The following is a 17,986-nucleotide window of genomic DNA, read 5'->3' on the forward strand; positions in this document are numbered from 1 at the left end:
CATCTTAAGGCTAAATATGGGTTTCAGGAAGCCTCTGGAGTTTTCTTACTCAGGGCCTGTAGTTGTCCAGTTTCCTGTCAGTTGCTGTGTTCTGATACAGCGCAGACTAGGATGAAAAGAGGCTCTGATAATATTTGCGAATTCCAGTGAAATTTGAAGTTGGTTTGGAGACGTTCATTGAAGCGTGGTGGGCCTCTTCGGGGCCGCCAGCTCTAAACAAAATATGCAAATGATTTGCCGTTGCTTCCCTTAGGTCAGATTGTCTCTTGATTCCGGCGAGGACAAAGTGGGTTTAAGTTTCCTGTTAATTATGACAGGAGGTTTTACTTTGGTATTTGGGTCAGTTTGTCTTAGTGCGAATGTTAGGGAGGAAGGTTTAAAGACTGCGAGAACGAGGGACATGCAGTTTTTTTTGTAAACCTTGTTTAAAACTCTTTGGCCTCTTTGCTTAAATCACTTCAGGGTTCCTGCATTGTCCTTATTAGGCTCTAATACAACTAAATGTCTTAAGTCTGAATTTCAGCTGTGTATTGTTAAGCATTGTCTGCCCTCTGGTGTAGTGAAAATGTATTTTCCAACTTCAGCACGCTCGTCATCATTTCTTTAATTTGAATCTTTTTGAACACTTACAAATTGCACGTTATGCGTCCCTGGCTTCCTTTTTACTCGCGTTTAGCTGTATCTCTGTCCAAGAAAGGTCTTTTAAGTTGTTACGTAAATGTCCCAGATTTCATAGCCTCACATCCAGTCACAATCATTTTAATTTAAACTTGTCACTAATTTGGTTCATATTCAGTGTTTGCGGCAAAAATTTCAACGGGAAGAGAGGAGATTATTAGATCAGAACTGCAATTACAGCAAATTGACTTCAGACAAATAAAAAGTGATAGTCCTATTGTTTGCATTTAATTTCCTTTTAAACTCTTCTTGCATCCAAACGCAGCATATTGAATTTTGCATTTGAAGATAGTGTTTATTCCCCTGGATGAGTTTATTTTTAGCCTAATCTGTGTGGAATAAGACAGATTTCAAGATTGCAGCTGCATGTATTTTCCAGCAGAGGGTGGTGTTGTTTCAGTAATTGCACGGCACAATTAAAATCTTTCAGTCCTAAAATAAAAACTGGTAATTGTTCTCAATTCTGGACCCAATCCAGTCAACGATTTATAAAAGACGACACAGCTTCGTTTCAGTATCTTCTTTGAATTCACTATTTAATTTTTTGTACATCTGGCCACAAAAAAATAACAATCACTTGAATTCACTCACTCTGTCTCACACACATACACTCAAAACCACCACACTCGCTTGTGCTCTTTTCAATCTTTGATTCATCTCTGCTTTTATAACTTAAAAAAATAATTTAAATAAAAAAAACAAAAAAAAAAACATTGATTTTTTTTTTCTTTTCTTTTCTTCTTCTTCTTCTTCTTCTTCTTCTTTCACGGGGCACTTGAGAGAGATGAAACACCCAAACAAAGAGGGCTGGCTGACGACGCATCAGTGGTTCTTTACTGAAGTGAGCCGGGTCCGGGACGGTCCGCTCAGAGTCTGGAGCCGCTCTCCCAGAGGAACGAGTCATTACGCAGCACTTTCGCCAGTTTCTCATTGAACGGCGTGTAGAAGTCCCGCAGGATCTCTTTAGTGATGGCCAGCATGGGTCCCAGGTTTTTGTCGGCCGGCCTCCTGGTGTTCGACGCCGGACTTCTCGTGATTTCCGACTCTATTTCTTTTGTCAGCGGCCCTGTAAAACACACACACACACACACACAGACCACTTTAGAAAAATGGAACCAAATACTGTGAAAGGACTCTTGAAGCAGAAGAGTCCCTGGGAGGTGATTGCACCTTGGATGCTGTTGGGCGGCTCTTTGAAGAGCTAAATCTGAGCTTAGGGCAATTGCACTGTGGAATAAACCACTGAGGAATAAGTAAGGGTGCTTTTATGCCTACGGGGCAGAACAGATTTTTTTTTTTGTACCGTCATACCCTCAGGGAAGGTTCGCATCTTCGGCAAAGTTTAGAATAATACCGGGTGGAAATTGAATTTTCTTTTCGAAGCTGTCGGTGCATACATAACTGAAGCACTTCATAATTTGTTAAATTAGATAAATGCACTGCTCTTGATTACAGCAGAATGCCCTTTCTTGATTATTTTGCCTCAGCATGCAGACATTTGTGGATGAAATGCACTTCAGAATCGGGTCAAAGCATTCAAAACACAGGCAAAAGAATGCTTTTCCCTCTTTTTCACAGGCTGACATTCAAATCCTAATGTTGACATGCCCTTTTAATATGAAAATGACTGACTGGTATCACATTTATTCAATCAGATCCGTGCACCCCTGCTGCTGATAATCACCGCCGTTGCCGCATTAACATATCCCCTATTTGTATTCAGCGAGCTCTTTTGCCTCGCGCTGATCCCGAGAGGTGGGGGGGGGGGGTTGATTGCACATGCAGCCGTGGGTCACGTTTCACTCACCCAAGTTTAGGAAATCAAAGACTTTGTGCATTGTGTATTTCCTGTTGGAGGCGTGGTCTTCCAACCTCAGGACCAGAATCTGTTCCCTGCCGAAGACGCTCAGCCAGTCCGTTAGGTACACTATGTAAAGGCCAACTTGCAATCTGACCTGAGGGCACAAAAAACACGAATCAACATGAGATAATACTCCTCCCGCAGCAGAAGGACAAGGTGGTGCATGCACATGCATCTTTAAAGAGATGATGAAGGGGGATAAGGACCGAGGGAGGGAGTTTCAACAGCTTTCTCTTTCATCTCCACCATGAATTCTTCTGGGTGATGCTAGACGCTGCGTGGGCATGTGAGCCTGTGCTCGTGTTATGAGAAGTGGTTGAGGGATACATAACATCAGGCATAACATTATGACCACCTTCCTAATATTGTGTAGGTCTCCCTTGTGCCTCCAAAACAAAATGGACATGGGCCTTCTGAGGGTGTCCTGTGGTGTCTGGCAACAGAATGTCGTGAGTGGGGGGCTTTTGAGGGGAGGGTCCTCTGTGGATCATCCCTCAGATACTTGATCAGTTTGGGATCTAGTGAATTTGGAGGCCAGGTCAACACCAATTGTGTTTTCGTGTGTGTCTGTTAGGGCTTTGACTTCGTTATTCGAATATAATCCGATTATTTTTTTAAATTGAAGATATTCGAACGAATTTTAGGGATCTCTTAATATTCGAACCTGTATGGGAATTATTTTTTGCTTGTAAACGTTGTTTTCAATTCAGATTCCGAGTTTTTTTGTTTTTTTGTTTGTTTTTCACGCCTGGTGTGACAGTGTTTTTCTTCCGAAAGCGTCGTTGACTTAACGAAAGGTTCCTGTAAGCTTGTGTATTTCCGATGGAGCGTTAACTGTGTCGTAACAGCGTCTTCTGTTATATTCTGCTCGTTACATCTTCATATCCCGACACTGCATATCTTGTTTGCTTAATAATAAAAATTTTAACACGCATAAATACTCAGCCTTTCGTGCGCGTAGTCTATTAACATTGACTGATACACTGCCCTCTGGTGGACAGAACATATAGAACTTAAGTTTGATACCAACATCAGTCTTACTGAAGACATTTAATGGTCAAAATATAATTAATAAATATTTGAATTTTAATATTAATAAACAAACGAACTTCGAATATGATTTTTGGGCAAAAGTCAAAGCCCTAGTGTCTGTGTCAGGCTGCTTCCATCAAGTAGTGTCATTGCTATGGGGTGGGGGTGCCTGGTCTGGTCTAGGTGGGTGCTACATGTCTAAGTAACATCCACACCAATGAATGCCAGGTCCAAAAGGTTCCCAGCAGAACATTGAACTGTCACAAGATGGTCGATGTTATTCACTTCGCCTGTCAGGGGTTTTAATGTTGTGGCTGATTGGTGTATGTTAAAGATGGGGCTTCCTACATCCAACCAAATACTCATATGAACATCTTCCCTCTTTTATATAAAGAGTAAATTCAGCTAATGTTGTGTTCTGAAGCACTGATCAAGCCAAGCGAGCTATTTATAGACGTCATTTCGAGCTCTGAGACCTTTTGTGGCATTTTTCATTATTTTTTTTTTCTCTCGACGTGTTGTTAGAAATATAAATTGAACCATTACACAGTTCATTTAAACAAGCGTTAGTCGCAGCCCAACAAGTAAATCAGCCCACAGATTTCCAGGTAGCGCAATTGTCGTAGAAATGGATTTTCAGACTTCCTGCCCGACGGTTAATTCTTTTCCTTCTCTTCTTCGGCCTTTTTAGAAAAGCCGAGCGACCATTTAGAATAAATAATTACGAGCCAGGCCAGCGAGTCTGTCTTTGTTGACTCGGTGCAACAGTTGAGGCCAGTTGTGTTTTCTTTCTGGTGTTTATTTTATTAGGTTTTTTTTTTTTTTTTCCCCCTCCCCGGACTAATCTGAGCTCTAAAACTTTTTATCGAGGAGCCACAGGCTGGAGGAGACGCTGCCATAAGGACAGCTGTGGTGCTTTTCACACGGGCTAATAACTCTGATAGATATTCATGGATGGACAACTGGGCCAGAGGCAGAGAGCATGCACGCTCCCAGAGGGCCGTAAAGCTTGTCAGTGGACTTCTGAGTACAAGGCAGCCTAGAGCGTGAGGGAGGCAAAAGAGGACAGGCCTGTCTCCTCCTCCTCCTCCTCTTCCTCCTCCCCTCTTTCACCCAGTCTGCTCCAGGGCACTGTGGGAAAAGCTGGCCGGGGGCCTAACACCGGGGTCCTGCACTGGCTGACACTTCGGGCTCGTTCTGTGCGCGGGAAAGAAGTTCACAGCGTTGGCAAACTAGGTTTTGTTGTAAACACAGAGAGGCTCGAGGCATTGAGCCGCTCCACAGCGTTGTCAGTCGCTTTCTTTCATAAAGTCCGTCCGGCCCGAGCTTTTAAGCATGTGGTAATGAAGCGTCGGCCCCCTTTTCACTCCTTTTCTGTTTCTTCCTTCCCACCCCGCTAATAAACTGCGCGCTAAGTGCCGTTTTTTTCAGCAGGGCCGTGGCACAAAAGCGAGAGGGAGGCAGGGAGGGAGGGGAACACTCACGGGCATGGCATTGTTGACAGTAGTGTTGTACACGCAGGAGCGCATTGTGTACTCCGTAAGGCACCCCTCGAATAACTGCAGCGACTCCGACACCTTCTCGTGGAAATCTTCCGCGGACTTGTTGGCGATGCCGAAGTAAAGGTAGTCAGAGTAGAGCCTGCGAGACGACAGTTAGTACATGAACAGCTCGTTATTTTTCAGGTTTTACGCCGGTTTTGAGGCATTTCAGCTCAATAAAACCTGTATTTTGTCCTCATGCATTAAAAATCTATATGTTTTTACAGCTGAAACATTAACACAGATCATTATAATTTACAGTAAATAAGGCCTGACAGCCTCCACTAGTTCAAAGAGAAGCTGATTATGCAGTCGCAAAAAAAAAAAGAAAGAAAGAAAAAGCTGCACGTCAGCGATAATTTAATCCAGTTTCTAACTTTTTTTTAAATAATGAGCCCTATGTTCTGGACTCGTATCAAAGTGAAGTCGCCGCTCAGATGATGCCTGCGTGAAATGGCTGCAAACACCGAACCATACAAACGCTCCACTGCAATTTAGTTTGACGTGTTAGTGTCCGTAGCGAGGAAAAGCACGAGCTGTAAACAAGTTGTAAATAAATAAATAAATAAATAAATAAAAGCCACGGTTAATCTATACCGAGCGTGCAATTCATTTCCTCCAGGAATTGTTCTAGGGAAAAGGCTGGGGGGGGGGGGACGGGCTGCGATTTGACAGACGTAGGCAATTACAGAGGGCATGTTCAGACGTTCTCTGAAGTAAAAAATCAAAAGCATGAAGTAATCCCAGTTTTAAACAGAGCGACCTCACAGGCGTTCAGCCGTAAGCTCTTTTGTTGTGTCTGATAAAGGCGTCAAAATGAAACTTAGGTGGCGGCAAACGCGTCTTTCTGTGACGAGTCTTTTGTTTCCTGTAAGCGGGAAAACTATCACTCTGTGCCAGCAGTGTGAACTGCTACGATAAGGGCGCAGTGGTGTGTGTGTGTGTGTGAGGCATATCTGCATCATTCCTGGAACTCTGCAACTCTCCCACCTTTCCACCGGGTCCCTGAGCATGACGATGAAGCGGGCGTCCGGCTGCAGGGCGTGGATGAAGTCCTGGATGAGGAAGGGAGGCTCCCCCTCTGTGGTGTTGTCATAGAAATACACCCAGGCGTTGTTATCCCACATGGTGGATGCGCTGGCTTCTCCTGCAAAATACGCCCACGGTGGTTCAAATAAAAACACACACACACACACACAAAATGAAGCAGTCGCGCAGAGACAAAACAAAACACACCCCTCGCTATTTGGTATTCAGTTATGTGTGTAGCTCATTGTTTTGTTTTGTTTTTTATTGTAAAGTGGCTCAATTAACGGTCTAGTCCATCAACAGAAAACTTAATTAGCTCATGTTTTGACAATCCATTAAGTGTTTCATTCTTTTTTTTTTTTCAAGCGCAATTGCCAAATATTTACTGGTTCCAGCTTCTTAAATTCGAGGATTAGCAGCTCTCTGGGTTTTTATATAACGTTGTAAATTGTGTTTTGGATTGTTGGTTTTGCAATTTTTTGACTAATTTAGTTCAAACTCGGCGTTCATTTTTTATTTTTTATTTTTTTGCCTCAGCTGCATGCACGCTGGCGACGTTTCACGGCTGCATCTTGCACAGTTGTGGCAAAATCTGTCCACAGCCGGATGAACACCTCGCAAGGTGAACACGGTATCGAATGATCTTTGATAATGAGGATAGCTGTTAATTGCAGGTCTATTTCAAACCGGTTTTCAGATGGATTTCATGTCATCCTGCATTGAAAAGTTATGCTTTCTACTTAGAAAAACAATTAAGGAATGGTTAATTATCTTTCCAGCTACCTCAAGTAATGGTTTACTGTAACTGCTCAGTTTATTGCAAAACATTTTTCTTAAGATCCCATTTTCACTGATAGTTTTCTGTTATTTATATATATTTTTTTCAATTATTTTTTTAAATATCAACATAAGCACATATACCGAGCATCTTTCTAATAGTGTGTAGGTCTCTCTTGTGGCTCCAAAACAGCTGTGACTCGTTGGAGAATGGACATAGGTTCAATGTTGTTAGTGGGGGGCCTTTGGGTCCTATGGGTTGAGGGGAGGGTCCTCTGTGGATCATCCCACAGATACTTGATCAGTTTGGGATCTAGTGACTTTGGAGGCCAGGTCAACACCTTGTGCTGTTCCTAAACATCCTTCTGGGGATGTCTGCTGCCATCAAGGAGTGTCATTGCTATGGGGTGGGGGTACCTGGTCTGGTCTAGGTGGGTGCTACATGTCTAAGTAACATCCACACGAATGAATGCCAGGTCCAAACGTTGTATTGTCACAAGACTGTAAGTGTTATTCACTTCTCCTGTCAGTGGTTTCAATGTTCTGGCTGATCGGTGTAAATCCCTTGATATTATTAAGTGATGCATATGTAATTTCTTTCAGCTTCATCGTGTAATTTTCTCTTAAATTGGATGTCTGGAACTGACGCTCCCAGCATGGTCCTGGCACACATGTCACAGGTTAATAAAAGGAGAGATCACGAAAAACTCAAGTGCACAAAGGAAAAAAGCAGGAGCGGTCGCACCTCTAACTGAGAGGAACAAATTGCAGGATGACGGTGACAGCACTCGTGCTCATAACGTCATTTCTCGTACTAATTCTGGAGCAGAAACTTTATCGGGCCGTGGTGAGAAATTACATCCTGGATTCATTAGGCCGTCTGTGCCCTCATTATCCTCTTATCTGTGAAGCAAAGCCGCCCATGTATTTGGACGGAACACAACATGGGCCTTATCTGCCTTCTTTCCTTCCTTCCTTGGAGAAAGGGATGATAGCCAGGACCTATTTTCTGTGATGACAACAGCGAGAGTGAAACAGGATCGCTTGCTAATGCTGTTACGCCTGTAACGATGCACACCGTGATCAAGCCCTTTTTTTTTTTAAACGTCTCCGTGTCCATTTAAAGGGCTTATTTTGCTCCACGGGGAGAGAGAGGCAGCAGTAAAGGCAAACAAATGAAGGAGCCAGACCGGCGTGCCTCTGGGGTTTCACAGTGGCTTGGACTTGGCCGGGCGTTGGAGAAAATCAGAGGCCCCGAGATCCTGGCCGTAGGCCTGCACCTTGCTGGGCTCTCCCAGGGCATGGTGTGAATACTGAGCGGGCCTTTGGCACACTCCCCCCCCCCTTATAAGGATTATTTATTTAAAAAGGGAAACAAAAAAAAAAAGGCAGCATGCTAAGCTGCACTCAATGCACCGACTCAATCCAGTGTGAAAAGGCTATTGTTGAGAACTTAAATCAGTTCTTCTTCGCAGCCGAGCCGTTCCTTTGAAACTGTGTTTGGACGACAGGAAAAGACAGGAACAGATAGAAGTAGAGGGGCTGAAACAGGATATGCAGATAGAGGAAGGAGGTTGTAAGACCTCTCTGCCCCGCTGCGGATATTATTGCTGTCCTGACACAAAAAAACAATGATTCCTTTATACGGTGCTTAAGTGAAGATGCTAAACGAGGTAGAAGGAAGTCCGGTGTTATTAAGCTGTTAGAGCTTCTCTTTAGGTCTGAGTCACCAGCACTCTTAAAAATTACCTTCCTCCGCTGGAGTGAAAGTGGCGGCTACAGCTCAGCCCCGCGCTCCAGCCCTCACTACCTGCTGCTCTAATAGCAGCTCTGTTATATTGGAGACGAGATCACAAGTGAAGTTCCAGGCAAATGTCAGGTCACCCCAAGCTAACCGCTATTGGCTGCAGCCTGACGAGGCTCACAGAACAGCATTGGGGGCCGTGTTTCCACACACAGATCACGGCGCCTTGGACATGACCTGAGTAACTAACATCGTTCGGGCAGAGGGAGGGGAGCGAACGTTCATGAGATGCTCCGACGAAAACAGGAGGAGAGATAACACCGAGCCGGAAATGTTTGTGCAACTAAAACAGCCCTGGAGATCTGATTAGCAGGATGTCGAGTGGGGCAGTCGTTTGTTTGTGTGGTGGTTTTTAGCTTCCCACTAGCTTGAGATGATTATTGTGTAATAGACTCGTGGCGTTTTATGAGAACAGACAAATGCTGATAAGGAACTTTCTGTCACACCGTATCACTCTGTGGTTTGCTGAGTTTGACGTCGTGCTTTACTTCGCTTGCACTGCACGACGAGCAGAATACGATATTTCTGTGTCTGGGTCGCAGTTAATCTCAGGGCTGGAGTTCATATTGGATGCAAAGTCTGGTTTGGTCGCTTTCGGATTATGGGCTTTGGGCTAGGATAAGGGGTCAGACGAAGGTTAGATTTAAACTGGATTCATGCAGTGCTCTGCTCCAGAGGTTGACAGCAGACCAGTAAATAAAACGCCATTGCCTTGTACACTGAAACGCCAGCCTTGTTTCACGGTGTTTGTTTTGTGGTCTCCACACGCTACTTCCTTTGCAACTGTAGTCCTTTTGATTCATGTTTCAACATTTAAAAAACACCTCAATTTAGTCCCTTTTTAGTCACTGGTCATTGCATAGTTGCATAAATCTGACCTTAAGGATGCCCACTAACCACATTCAAGTAGTCTAGTAGCTTCTGAAGCCCGTTTGGTGCAAACCATAGCGGCAGTGTAGCTGTTGACTCGACACGTGGAGAGTTTGTTGCAGTCCTTCCTAATCCCTCAAAATGTTTTAACCCTAATTTGACCGACGAGTTAGCTGTTGGTAAGAATACATTACTAAACCACTGTTTGACTTTGAGTAGCTTTTAAAGTCTGTGGTTTATCAATCATCAATGAACGTTGGTTAATTCATTGTGAAGATTGTAATTTAGCTACGGCACGCTGAGTAGTTACCACAAATGAAATGAAACTCACCAATGATGACGCTTGTGTGTCTCAGGGATCCGCTGGCATTTGCCGTGATGTTGCCCTGGATCTGGAAGGCGGCCTGATCAAACAGGTCCAGGTAGTCCTCCACCGGGTATCGATCATGAAAGCCCTCGCTGAGACGAATGATGCCTGGCAGAGAAAGAAGACTTTGAAGGTAAATACACCTCATGGTGAATAGTTGTAGCTGTGGGTATGTTTGTTGGCGAGTCACTGAATCACAGCTTTACAAGGCTGAAAAATGAGTTGGAGTGGGTTTATAGCAAAAGAATAAGGGTGTGTATTCATTAAGCGTGTATACTCTCTCCATGTGACACGAGGGGAGGTCATTAGGGCTTCATTGTTGTCCTGGCTACAGAGTGACTCAATAAAACGCCAGTTCAGATCTAGTCCGTCCATACTCATCTGGGAATTCTGTTCCTGTTAGTGTTTCCAATTAAGGGCCAATGTCAAGTTAATGCTCTAAATGCAGGACTAGCAAATGTGTTTTCCATCTGAGCTGCTGCAGTGCACAGAATAATTATAATTTACAAGGCAATTGTGGAGATTCAGTGTGGGACTTAGGAGTATCCGTGCAGCATGGGGAATAATGAGGTAACTCGGGCGTCTGTTGCTTTCAGAGATGCTTTGATGGCGTCCCAGTAAAAAACACCTTCTCCGGTTAGCGGGGGAAAGCATGATTAGAAAACTGTAGGAAAGTCTCCAAACAACGCGCATCATCATTCATCCAGAACGGTCACACTCGTATGAGGGGTGATGGCTGTGCTGTGGCGCGTCTCGCTTCAGGGCTTTTTCCTTTTTTTTTTTGCTTTTTGATATGAATTAAGCAGGAAGCAATTTCCAAATAGGCGGCGTGTCTTGATGGGGATTGTACATGGCAGACACATCTGTTTAAGATGCAAACGGTTCCTCCAAGAAAGTTGTGATGTGTTTGCGGATCGCATCACATCACCTTTTTTCCTCAGCCCCAAGGGGAATAAAAGTAAATAAATACAAAACAAGCCCATTTGAATTCAGAGCATTCTCAAAGGAGGTCTTAAGAGAAAGGCGCTGATTACGAGCGCATATAGCCTGAAGTACGAGACTGCAGGGATAGAGGGAAAGAAAACACGGGGAATGGGTAGAGACAATAACTGAGAGGGACCTGTGTCCTTGGGATACGGCTGCATTTGCTGCTACGCAACATCACAAGCTGCAGTGAAACACAAGCATGACTCAGACGAATCAAAGCAAACAACTCATCCACTTCCCACAACTTCATGACAGCTTCAGATAATTCTCGACTCAAACTAAACACAAGGCATTAAAAAACAAGCACTGCACGCAGACTGATCAATCCACCAATTAAGGTTTGGAAGTCTCAGAGGGATTAGCGGTATAGTCAGCAACTGGATGAACTTCAAAGGGATCGCTTCGGCTGCGAGAGTTAAGCCTCTTTGATTATCTGTGCCGAGAATTTGGATGAATTTCTCAAAATTAAATTGTGGCCAGTAACTATATGTAACACCCTTAGCGAGAATTATACCAAAGTCTTAGGGGCCTGTTCAGACCTTGCATCAAGGTCCGATCTGGGCGATCCGACGGGCGGGAACACCCCCACGTCGCATTGAGATTGCATTTGACGGATCCGATCCCTGACCACATGTGTCTGCATTCCTTTGGTAGTGCGAACACATTGAGTCCTGAGTCACATTAAAGACCACCTATACTCAACAGAGGTGCTATTGCGTCAAAAGAGTGTTGCCTCATATGACCACTATTACAAATGATCGCCAGAAATGGAAAAAGCACAGTAACTGCTGTTTGTTCATTAGTAATGAGAGGCTTTTAAAATATTCTGTCCTTGTAGCTGTTAACTAACTAATAAATAAATAACTCTAAGTAAGAATCTACAAATTTAATTATTTACAATGAGCGCATGAGTGGGATTCTGTGTTAACTATTGATGCGATCATGCTGACGTATGAGGAGCCGCGTGTGGTTAAGTATTTCCTCAATAATCACTGATGTCTTTATCTTTATTATCAGAGATTACGATATGAATAGAAACTTCCAGGGTTGGAGTTATAATCTGAGTTTTGTGCAGGTCTAACTAACGTCAGGACAGAGATTAAAGTCATGACGCATACACATTAAACAGAGCTATTCTGGATTCTGGAGCAGCAATAGAGATCCATTAGAGACATCAGCTGTTGCAATAGATGATGTCGGGAGTTTATTTGCAAACAGAGCACGAAACTGAGATCGGATCTGGAGACGCATGTTAAAGCCAGGTCTGAACACATGTACCTAAAGCTGGTCACTTGCAATTGGATACTCCAGATCGGATCTTAATGCGAGGTCTGATCAGGGCCTTGGTGTAATTATTAAAATCATTAAGTAATTTTTAGAAAGACGGCCCCGAGCAAAAACAAAATGTACGCATCAGTAGTTTCTAAGCAGTAGAACAGCTCGCAGCCGCACCGAGAACTCACTGTGAAAACTGAGCCCTCATACTGCACTGATGTGATAGCGCAGCTGCCGTTCTTAAAGGAGAATTATGAGATTATCTGCGCACTTTATGTGTGCAGCGCAATATAAAGCCATTATCCAATCTGCTCTTGATTTTGTAATCAGAGCTGACTTTGAACAGAGCCATCAGTCAGTACGGCTGATCTTGGCTTTTTTTTTTTTATCTTAGTATTTCTTTACAAATGCAGACACACAGTAGAGACACAAAGGCACACACTCGCACCTCTGATGCCTGCCTCTCGTGCTGCTGAAGCTGCAGAACGCCTTCCATTATTCATGAGTCTTAATGATTGTTTCCGTTGTAAAGGAAAACAAAAACACATAGGTATTTTTGATGATGATTCGCTTTTTTCGGGGGAACAGAATTAGAATCTTAGCCTACTTAAAACCGGTACCGCCAGCATTATTTGCTGAATTTAATTCATGAAAACCCTTCAGATCAAAGTGGAAAACAAAGTAAAGACGCTTGTTTTGGTGCCACATGACACCTGCAAGTTAAATAAGTGTTGGTTTTGTTTAATACGGAGGGTTTTCAGTTCATTCTGGGCAAATACTGCCCCACCCCCAGATCTTGCGTTGCTTTTTATCCCATCTGCGGTGGCGTGGTGGTTCTTTTTAACATCACAGATGCTCATCGAGAAGAAAAAAAAAAAGAAAGAAACGCGACGGCAGCCATGCTTTTAGTTGACAGAACTGCCATGCGACCAGATGTCTGCTGTGAGGAGGCTCTTACTTCTCATCGCACAGGGTTTGTCTCTTTGTTTGAGTAAATGACTTGTTTGCGTTGCCACCTGTTCAAACTCCTCGATTGCCAGCAGTGTAAGCCAGAATTGTGGCGGCGGGTTGCGTGTGTGTGTGTGTGGCAAAGAAATTAGAACTGAAACAAGCCATTAATTAACGGGTACCATTAACGTTTCCACCAGCTAAATTGGCGTGTATTTCCAGAGAGTAATATCCAGAAATAAGCCCCTAAAAGTTAGAGTAAAATATGCAACAACTTGATCAATTATACGTTTATTTAATTACACAGCAAATCATTTCAGTTTATGAACTGTTTCCTTTTTAAATGAGAGTATAAAATCCAAGCGTGTGCTCGGGTTGAACAGCTAGAACACTCACAAGGGGAAGTTCATGGTGGAGAGATGGCGTGTGCAGTGGGTGCAACTTTAACATTTGCTTAACAAGTGCAAGAAACAGTGCACCCACACGTGCGGCTTCAAAGTGCGCGATGAGGCTTCAAACGCTATTTTTCAAGTGGTTTCGACCACAGAGACAAATCTATGTCACAGATGAAGGCGACGTAAAGTTAGGCTGGATCCTACCCGTTAATGAGCATCGTTACCACATGTACTGTACGTGCTAACATGAGAAAGCTGCAGTGGTTAAGAGGCTAATGATGGCGCACAGGCTCACGGGTTAGAGGGAAGGAGAAGAAAAGATTAGCATTCAAAATGTTGAATGGAGCAGGCAATAAAGATTGAAACTACGCCATCGGAGCTGTAAATTTAAGCCTAACAACCCTCAGGTAGAAAATAAACAGTTTAGGGTTATTCTCATGCGCGGCACGAGACGGGTCTTGAATATTCATCTCTCAGTTAATTGCATTTGAATTACACTGGGAGATTGAACTGCCTGCTTCAGAAATACTTGATGAATGCCACATTTAGGGCTCACATCCAGCAATGTATCACACACACACACACACACACAGATGGACACACAATAACTGTTAGGTGTTTTGTAAATTTGATGTAGAAAACTCTTCGTTTGACATAGTGTGAAGTTGTCAGTCAATGCCCAGAGGACTTTCTCCCCAATTAAATACTGAAATGAGTGAAAATGATGGAATTTAATTACCACAATCCGCACATCTAGCAACAGCAAAAGTGTATGAGGAATATTTAATTATGCACATGGAACATACAGGCCTGTCTTCTTAGCCTTGTCTCTGTCAAAATGAGATGCTGTCACATTTTGCACTTAACAATACTCCCAGGCTCTCATTATCGTGCACCAGCCTGGAGGCTTCTGCCAAAGGAAATCACAGTGCGTTTTACTCACCGAACCTCTTGCGGGTCCACCAGTGTGGCTCTTTGAAAGTGGTGAACTTGACGTCGGGGTGCAGCCTCAGTCTGTCGTACAGGTCTGTTGTGCCGCACTTTGGTTGTCCAATGATATAGAAATAAGGAAGGCACCGCATGCGGTAGAGTTTCCTGTTGCTGTGGAGCAAGTGTTCCTGGAACGTGTACCTCAAGTGCTGAAAAACCGTTCGGAATCGCCGCGAGTACCGCCCGTACAAGTTTGTCCTGTATGGATCTGAAGTGATATTCCCAGTGTACTCCTCATACCAGCAGGGGTTCTTGACGCCAGGCAGGAATTTGCGAGGAATCACGGAAAACATCTGCAAAGGAAAAGAAAGCAGGTTTTTGTACCTACAAAATAGAGTTGTTTTTTTTTACTAGGCAATAGGGTTGACCGATTGCATTGTTGAAGCGCGTATTTAACCATTTTGCCCATTCAACTTGGTTGATAGGTAAGGTGTAAAGTGCAATTCAAAGCATGTGTTTATAGGAACTAACAATTGTTGCACTGATTTCATCTTTCCGTGGACACAGTAGTCACATTATGGTAATTAAACCTTCTTTAGTGGCTGCTCTCCAATCGACCGGGCCTGAAAAGCAACAGTATGTGTGGTTGTACACCCTGATCCTTTATTAGCGTGTATTATCCCAACCTTTTTGTTCCTTGAGAGTCTGCAAGTGGAGGCGTGCTTCAACTCTTTCCATCGGACTATTTTCCAAATAGCTTTTCGTCTCTGTAGCTCATTGCTTTTCAAAATCTCAATGTGATTTATCATGTTTAATTGATCAAGATAAAAGCAGATTTTAACATTAATTTTGAACTGAAATGTCAGAGGGTCGAATATTTATTTGGTCCACAAAACCAACATTAAATAGTTCAGAACAAAGAATTATATAGAAAACAAAGGATTCTGTCAAATCCTTTGTTTTCTCAAGTGAAGTAGGAGTAGGCTAAGTACATTTTACTTTCCACTTCTTGGGACCAGATGCTGATAATTAATAACACTATCTTAAATGTTCTCTGATCGTGAGTTACTGCAGCCATTACCTGGAAACACAACTTCTGTTCTCTGTGCACTGATACTATCTCTACTGAGGTTTTCTTCATGCATATCAGATGGTAAGAAGTTGAACCTTATTGTCCTTACTGATGTGGGTTTACTAGGCTTGTACTGTAGTCATATTTCTTTGTTAATTTAAAAGGGATTATTGACAATATTCGGGTCTTTAGCAGTTCAAACACACATCAGTTGAATTGACGTCAAAGGGCTGTTTTGGCAAATCAAGAACATTTTATTTTGTAATTTGCAAAAACTCAAGCTTAAATCATTGTTCTAACTACCGTATAAGTCCTTCACTGTTCCTCCTAGTATAGACGTACAAAACTCTTACCTGAACCTTCATCTAGCCTAATAATTTCAGACAGCAGTGTCCATGCTGTCTGCTTGGGAGGAGTAAATCTGATTAATCCTCAAGTGTAGTAGCGGGGTAACACATTTCTTTCTCTGTTCACATTTCAAAGAGTTTTTTGTTGATCAAACCAAACAAAGAACCGTGTTATTATGACTCGCGCGTCGCCTGCGAGAGACACAGCTACTGTAGGGACAATTAATGCCGGATCCATCCGCAGATGCCATATTGATTGTCCCCGCAGCCACACTACTCCTATTCATTAGCTTGTTCAATAAGAAATTAGTTATGTTCCAAATAGCCCCGGCACAAGCCATTATCATTAAGATTAACAAATAATTGAAGCGGGCTTTGAGGTGAGGTGGACGTGGAGGAAAAAGCTGCTGGGCCGATGCGTTGGACGACTGCGGGCTGAGCTTTAAATCTCTTCGGGAAAAAAAAATCCGATAGGGGCCTATGCAATTATCTGGTGTGACATAAAGTGTTACACAAGGTGTTCAGAGCAGGTTTATCTCTTGTATAAATTAAATTAGACACCGCAGCCAGTGGAGAATTGCACCAGTGTGGCTGTATAGAACCGTGTGAAGACGGCGTGCAGTCACAAATAGTGATTTGAATCGCCTTTTCACAAGCATTTAATTAAGCTTTAGGACACATCTGTGATTGTCCATTAAGGGAGAGATCACTATCATACTGAGGCACACTTGTTATGATTATAATAAAGAGATAACATTTGTATTATAAAATACTGAGGCGTTAATTACACAATTGATCTGATACCAAATCAAATTTCTTTGACAAATCTTGCCTCCTTCCTTCATCTGGGTATATAATATAAGAACCGACAGTATGGTTTGGATACTCACATGTGGCTCGCTCTTAACCAGCGCTTTAAGCTCTGGAAGCTGTCGACTGCTGCGAAACTCCACCTTGGATGTGATGGACTTGACCACCAGTTTGATATGTGCGTAGTCCTTGACCGAGGAGAGGTTGAAGGCAAAAGGTCCTGGGCTTACCAGGCTGCTGAAGTGGTAAGGGGAAGGGGTGAGGAGGAGACCCTTCTTGTCCCCTGTCAGAATGTACGAAGCCATGATGAGGAACATGACGGCCAGGCCGAACAGGAAGCTGTAGAGGCGGATCTTGCGGAAGCAGCCCAGGGTGCTCCAGCGCCTCGGTAGTTCCCGTTTCACCTCGAGGACTGCGAACAGGTTCATAGGCGTGTCGTCCACCTGGAGGAGCAGCGGCCTCTTGCGGTAGTCGTCCACCGTGGAGCCCAGCAGGCTGTATTTGTAGTCCATCTGTGTCATGGTGTCCACAGCCAGTGAGTCCTGGGTGTCACAGCTCAGACACAGGGAGACGTTACGGAGCCATCCAGAAAGGACATCTTGGGATGGAGGAATGGCCAGTTGGTGATATCCATGATGGGTTGTGGAGAACAGCCCATCTCATCTATGGACACCTCCCTACTAAAAGGAAAAACAAGACAAACTAAGAAGGAGGACGAGCTATCAACACTGTATCACTGTTTTCATCTCTGGCTTCTGATGCTGAAATAAAGGCAACTGGACTTTCTAGGGTTTCTTGAAACAATTCATTTTGATTGTGGCAACAGAGCAAAAATCATATCATGCGGTTAAACTGTCTGACTTCCTCTTCCCCTTCCTGTTTTAATCAGACAGCACAGCAACACCCTCCCCCACCCCTCACTTCATCCACCCAGTGAATCTGAGTCACAATATGGAGGGAGCGATAAGGACGAGGGATGCATTCAGCCTAGGAACTACCACGCAGCCTCTCCTGGGGAGGGACACAAATATAAGAGATACCCCCGCCCCAACCCGAGGAGGGATTATATTATCAGAAAACAGTATTCCTCCGTGTGAAGTCACATGGATCAACAGTCACCCACAGATAAAAGGGAGGGCCGGTGTCTAAAGCGTGAAAGAACCTGGGGATCTTTAATGCAGCACAGTGACAAAAAGGCCAGTAGAGACGAGGGTCGAGGACACTTCACAGGGCGAGCAGGATGTTCAGGAATTGGCCGAAGGC

General features: G+C 43.7%; 1 protein-coding gene across 1 annotated transcript in view; it reads right to left on the minus strand.

The window, feature by feature from the left end:
- Positions 1 to 1,448: 1,448 nt before the first annotated feature.
- The window catches only part of chst15 (carbohydrate sulfotransferase 15), a 35,645-nt gene continuing 19,107 nt past the window's right edge, over positions 1,449 to 17,986 (minus strand). Inside the window, exons 2-8 of the mRNA XM_084567112.1 lie at positions 16,804 to 17,403; positions 14,508 to 14,847; positions 9,924 to 10,067; positions 6,103 to 6,259; positions 5,056 to 5,212; positions 2,486 to 2,633; positions 1,449 to 1,744 (exon numbers count right to left, since the gene is read on the minus strand). Coding sequence (XP_084423238.1) covers positions 1,545 to 1,744; positions 2,486 to 2,633; positions 5,056 to 5,212; positions 6,103 to 6,259; positions 9,924 to 10,067; positions 14,508 to 14,847; positions 16,804 to 17,244 — 1,587 coding nt within the window. The 5' untranslated portion in view covers positions 17,245 to 17,403 and the 3' untranslated portion in view covers positions 1,449 to 1,544. The remainder of the gene's footprint in view (positions 1,745 to 2,485; positions 2,634 to 5,055; positions 5,213 to 6,102; positions 6,260 to 9,923; positions 10,068 to 14,507; positions 14,848 to 16,803; positions 17,404 to 17,986) is intronic.

This window comes from Chelon labrosus (genome assembly GCF_963514085.1).
Source record: "Chelon labrosus genome assembly, chromosome: 19".
Classification (NCBI taxonomy): domain Eukaryota; kingdom Metazoa; phylum Chordata; class Actinopteri; order Mugiliformes; family Mugilidae; genus Chelon; species Chelon labrosus.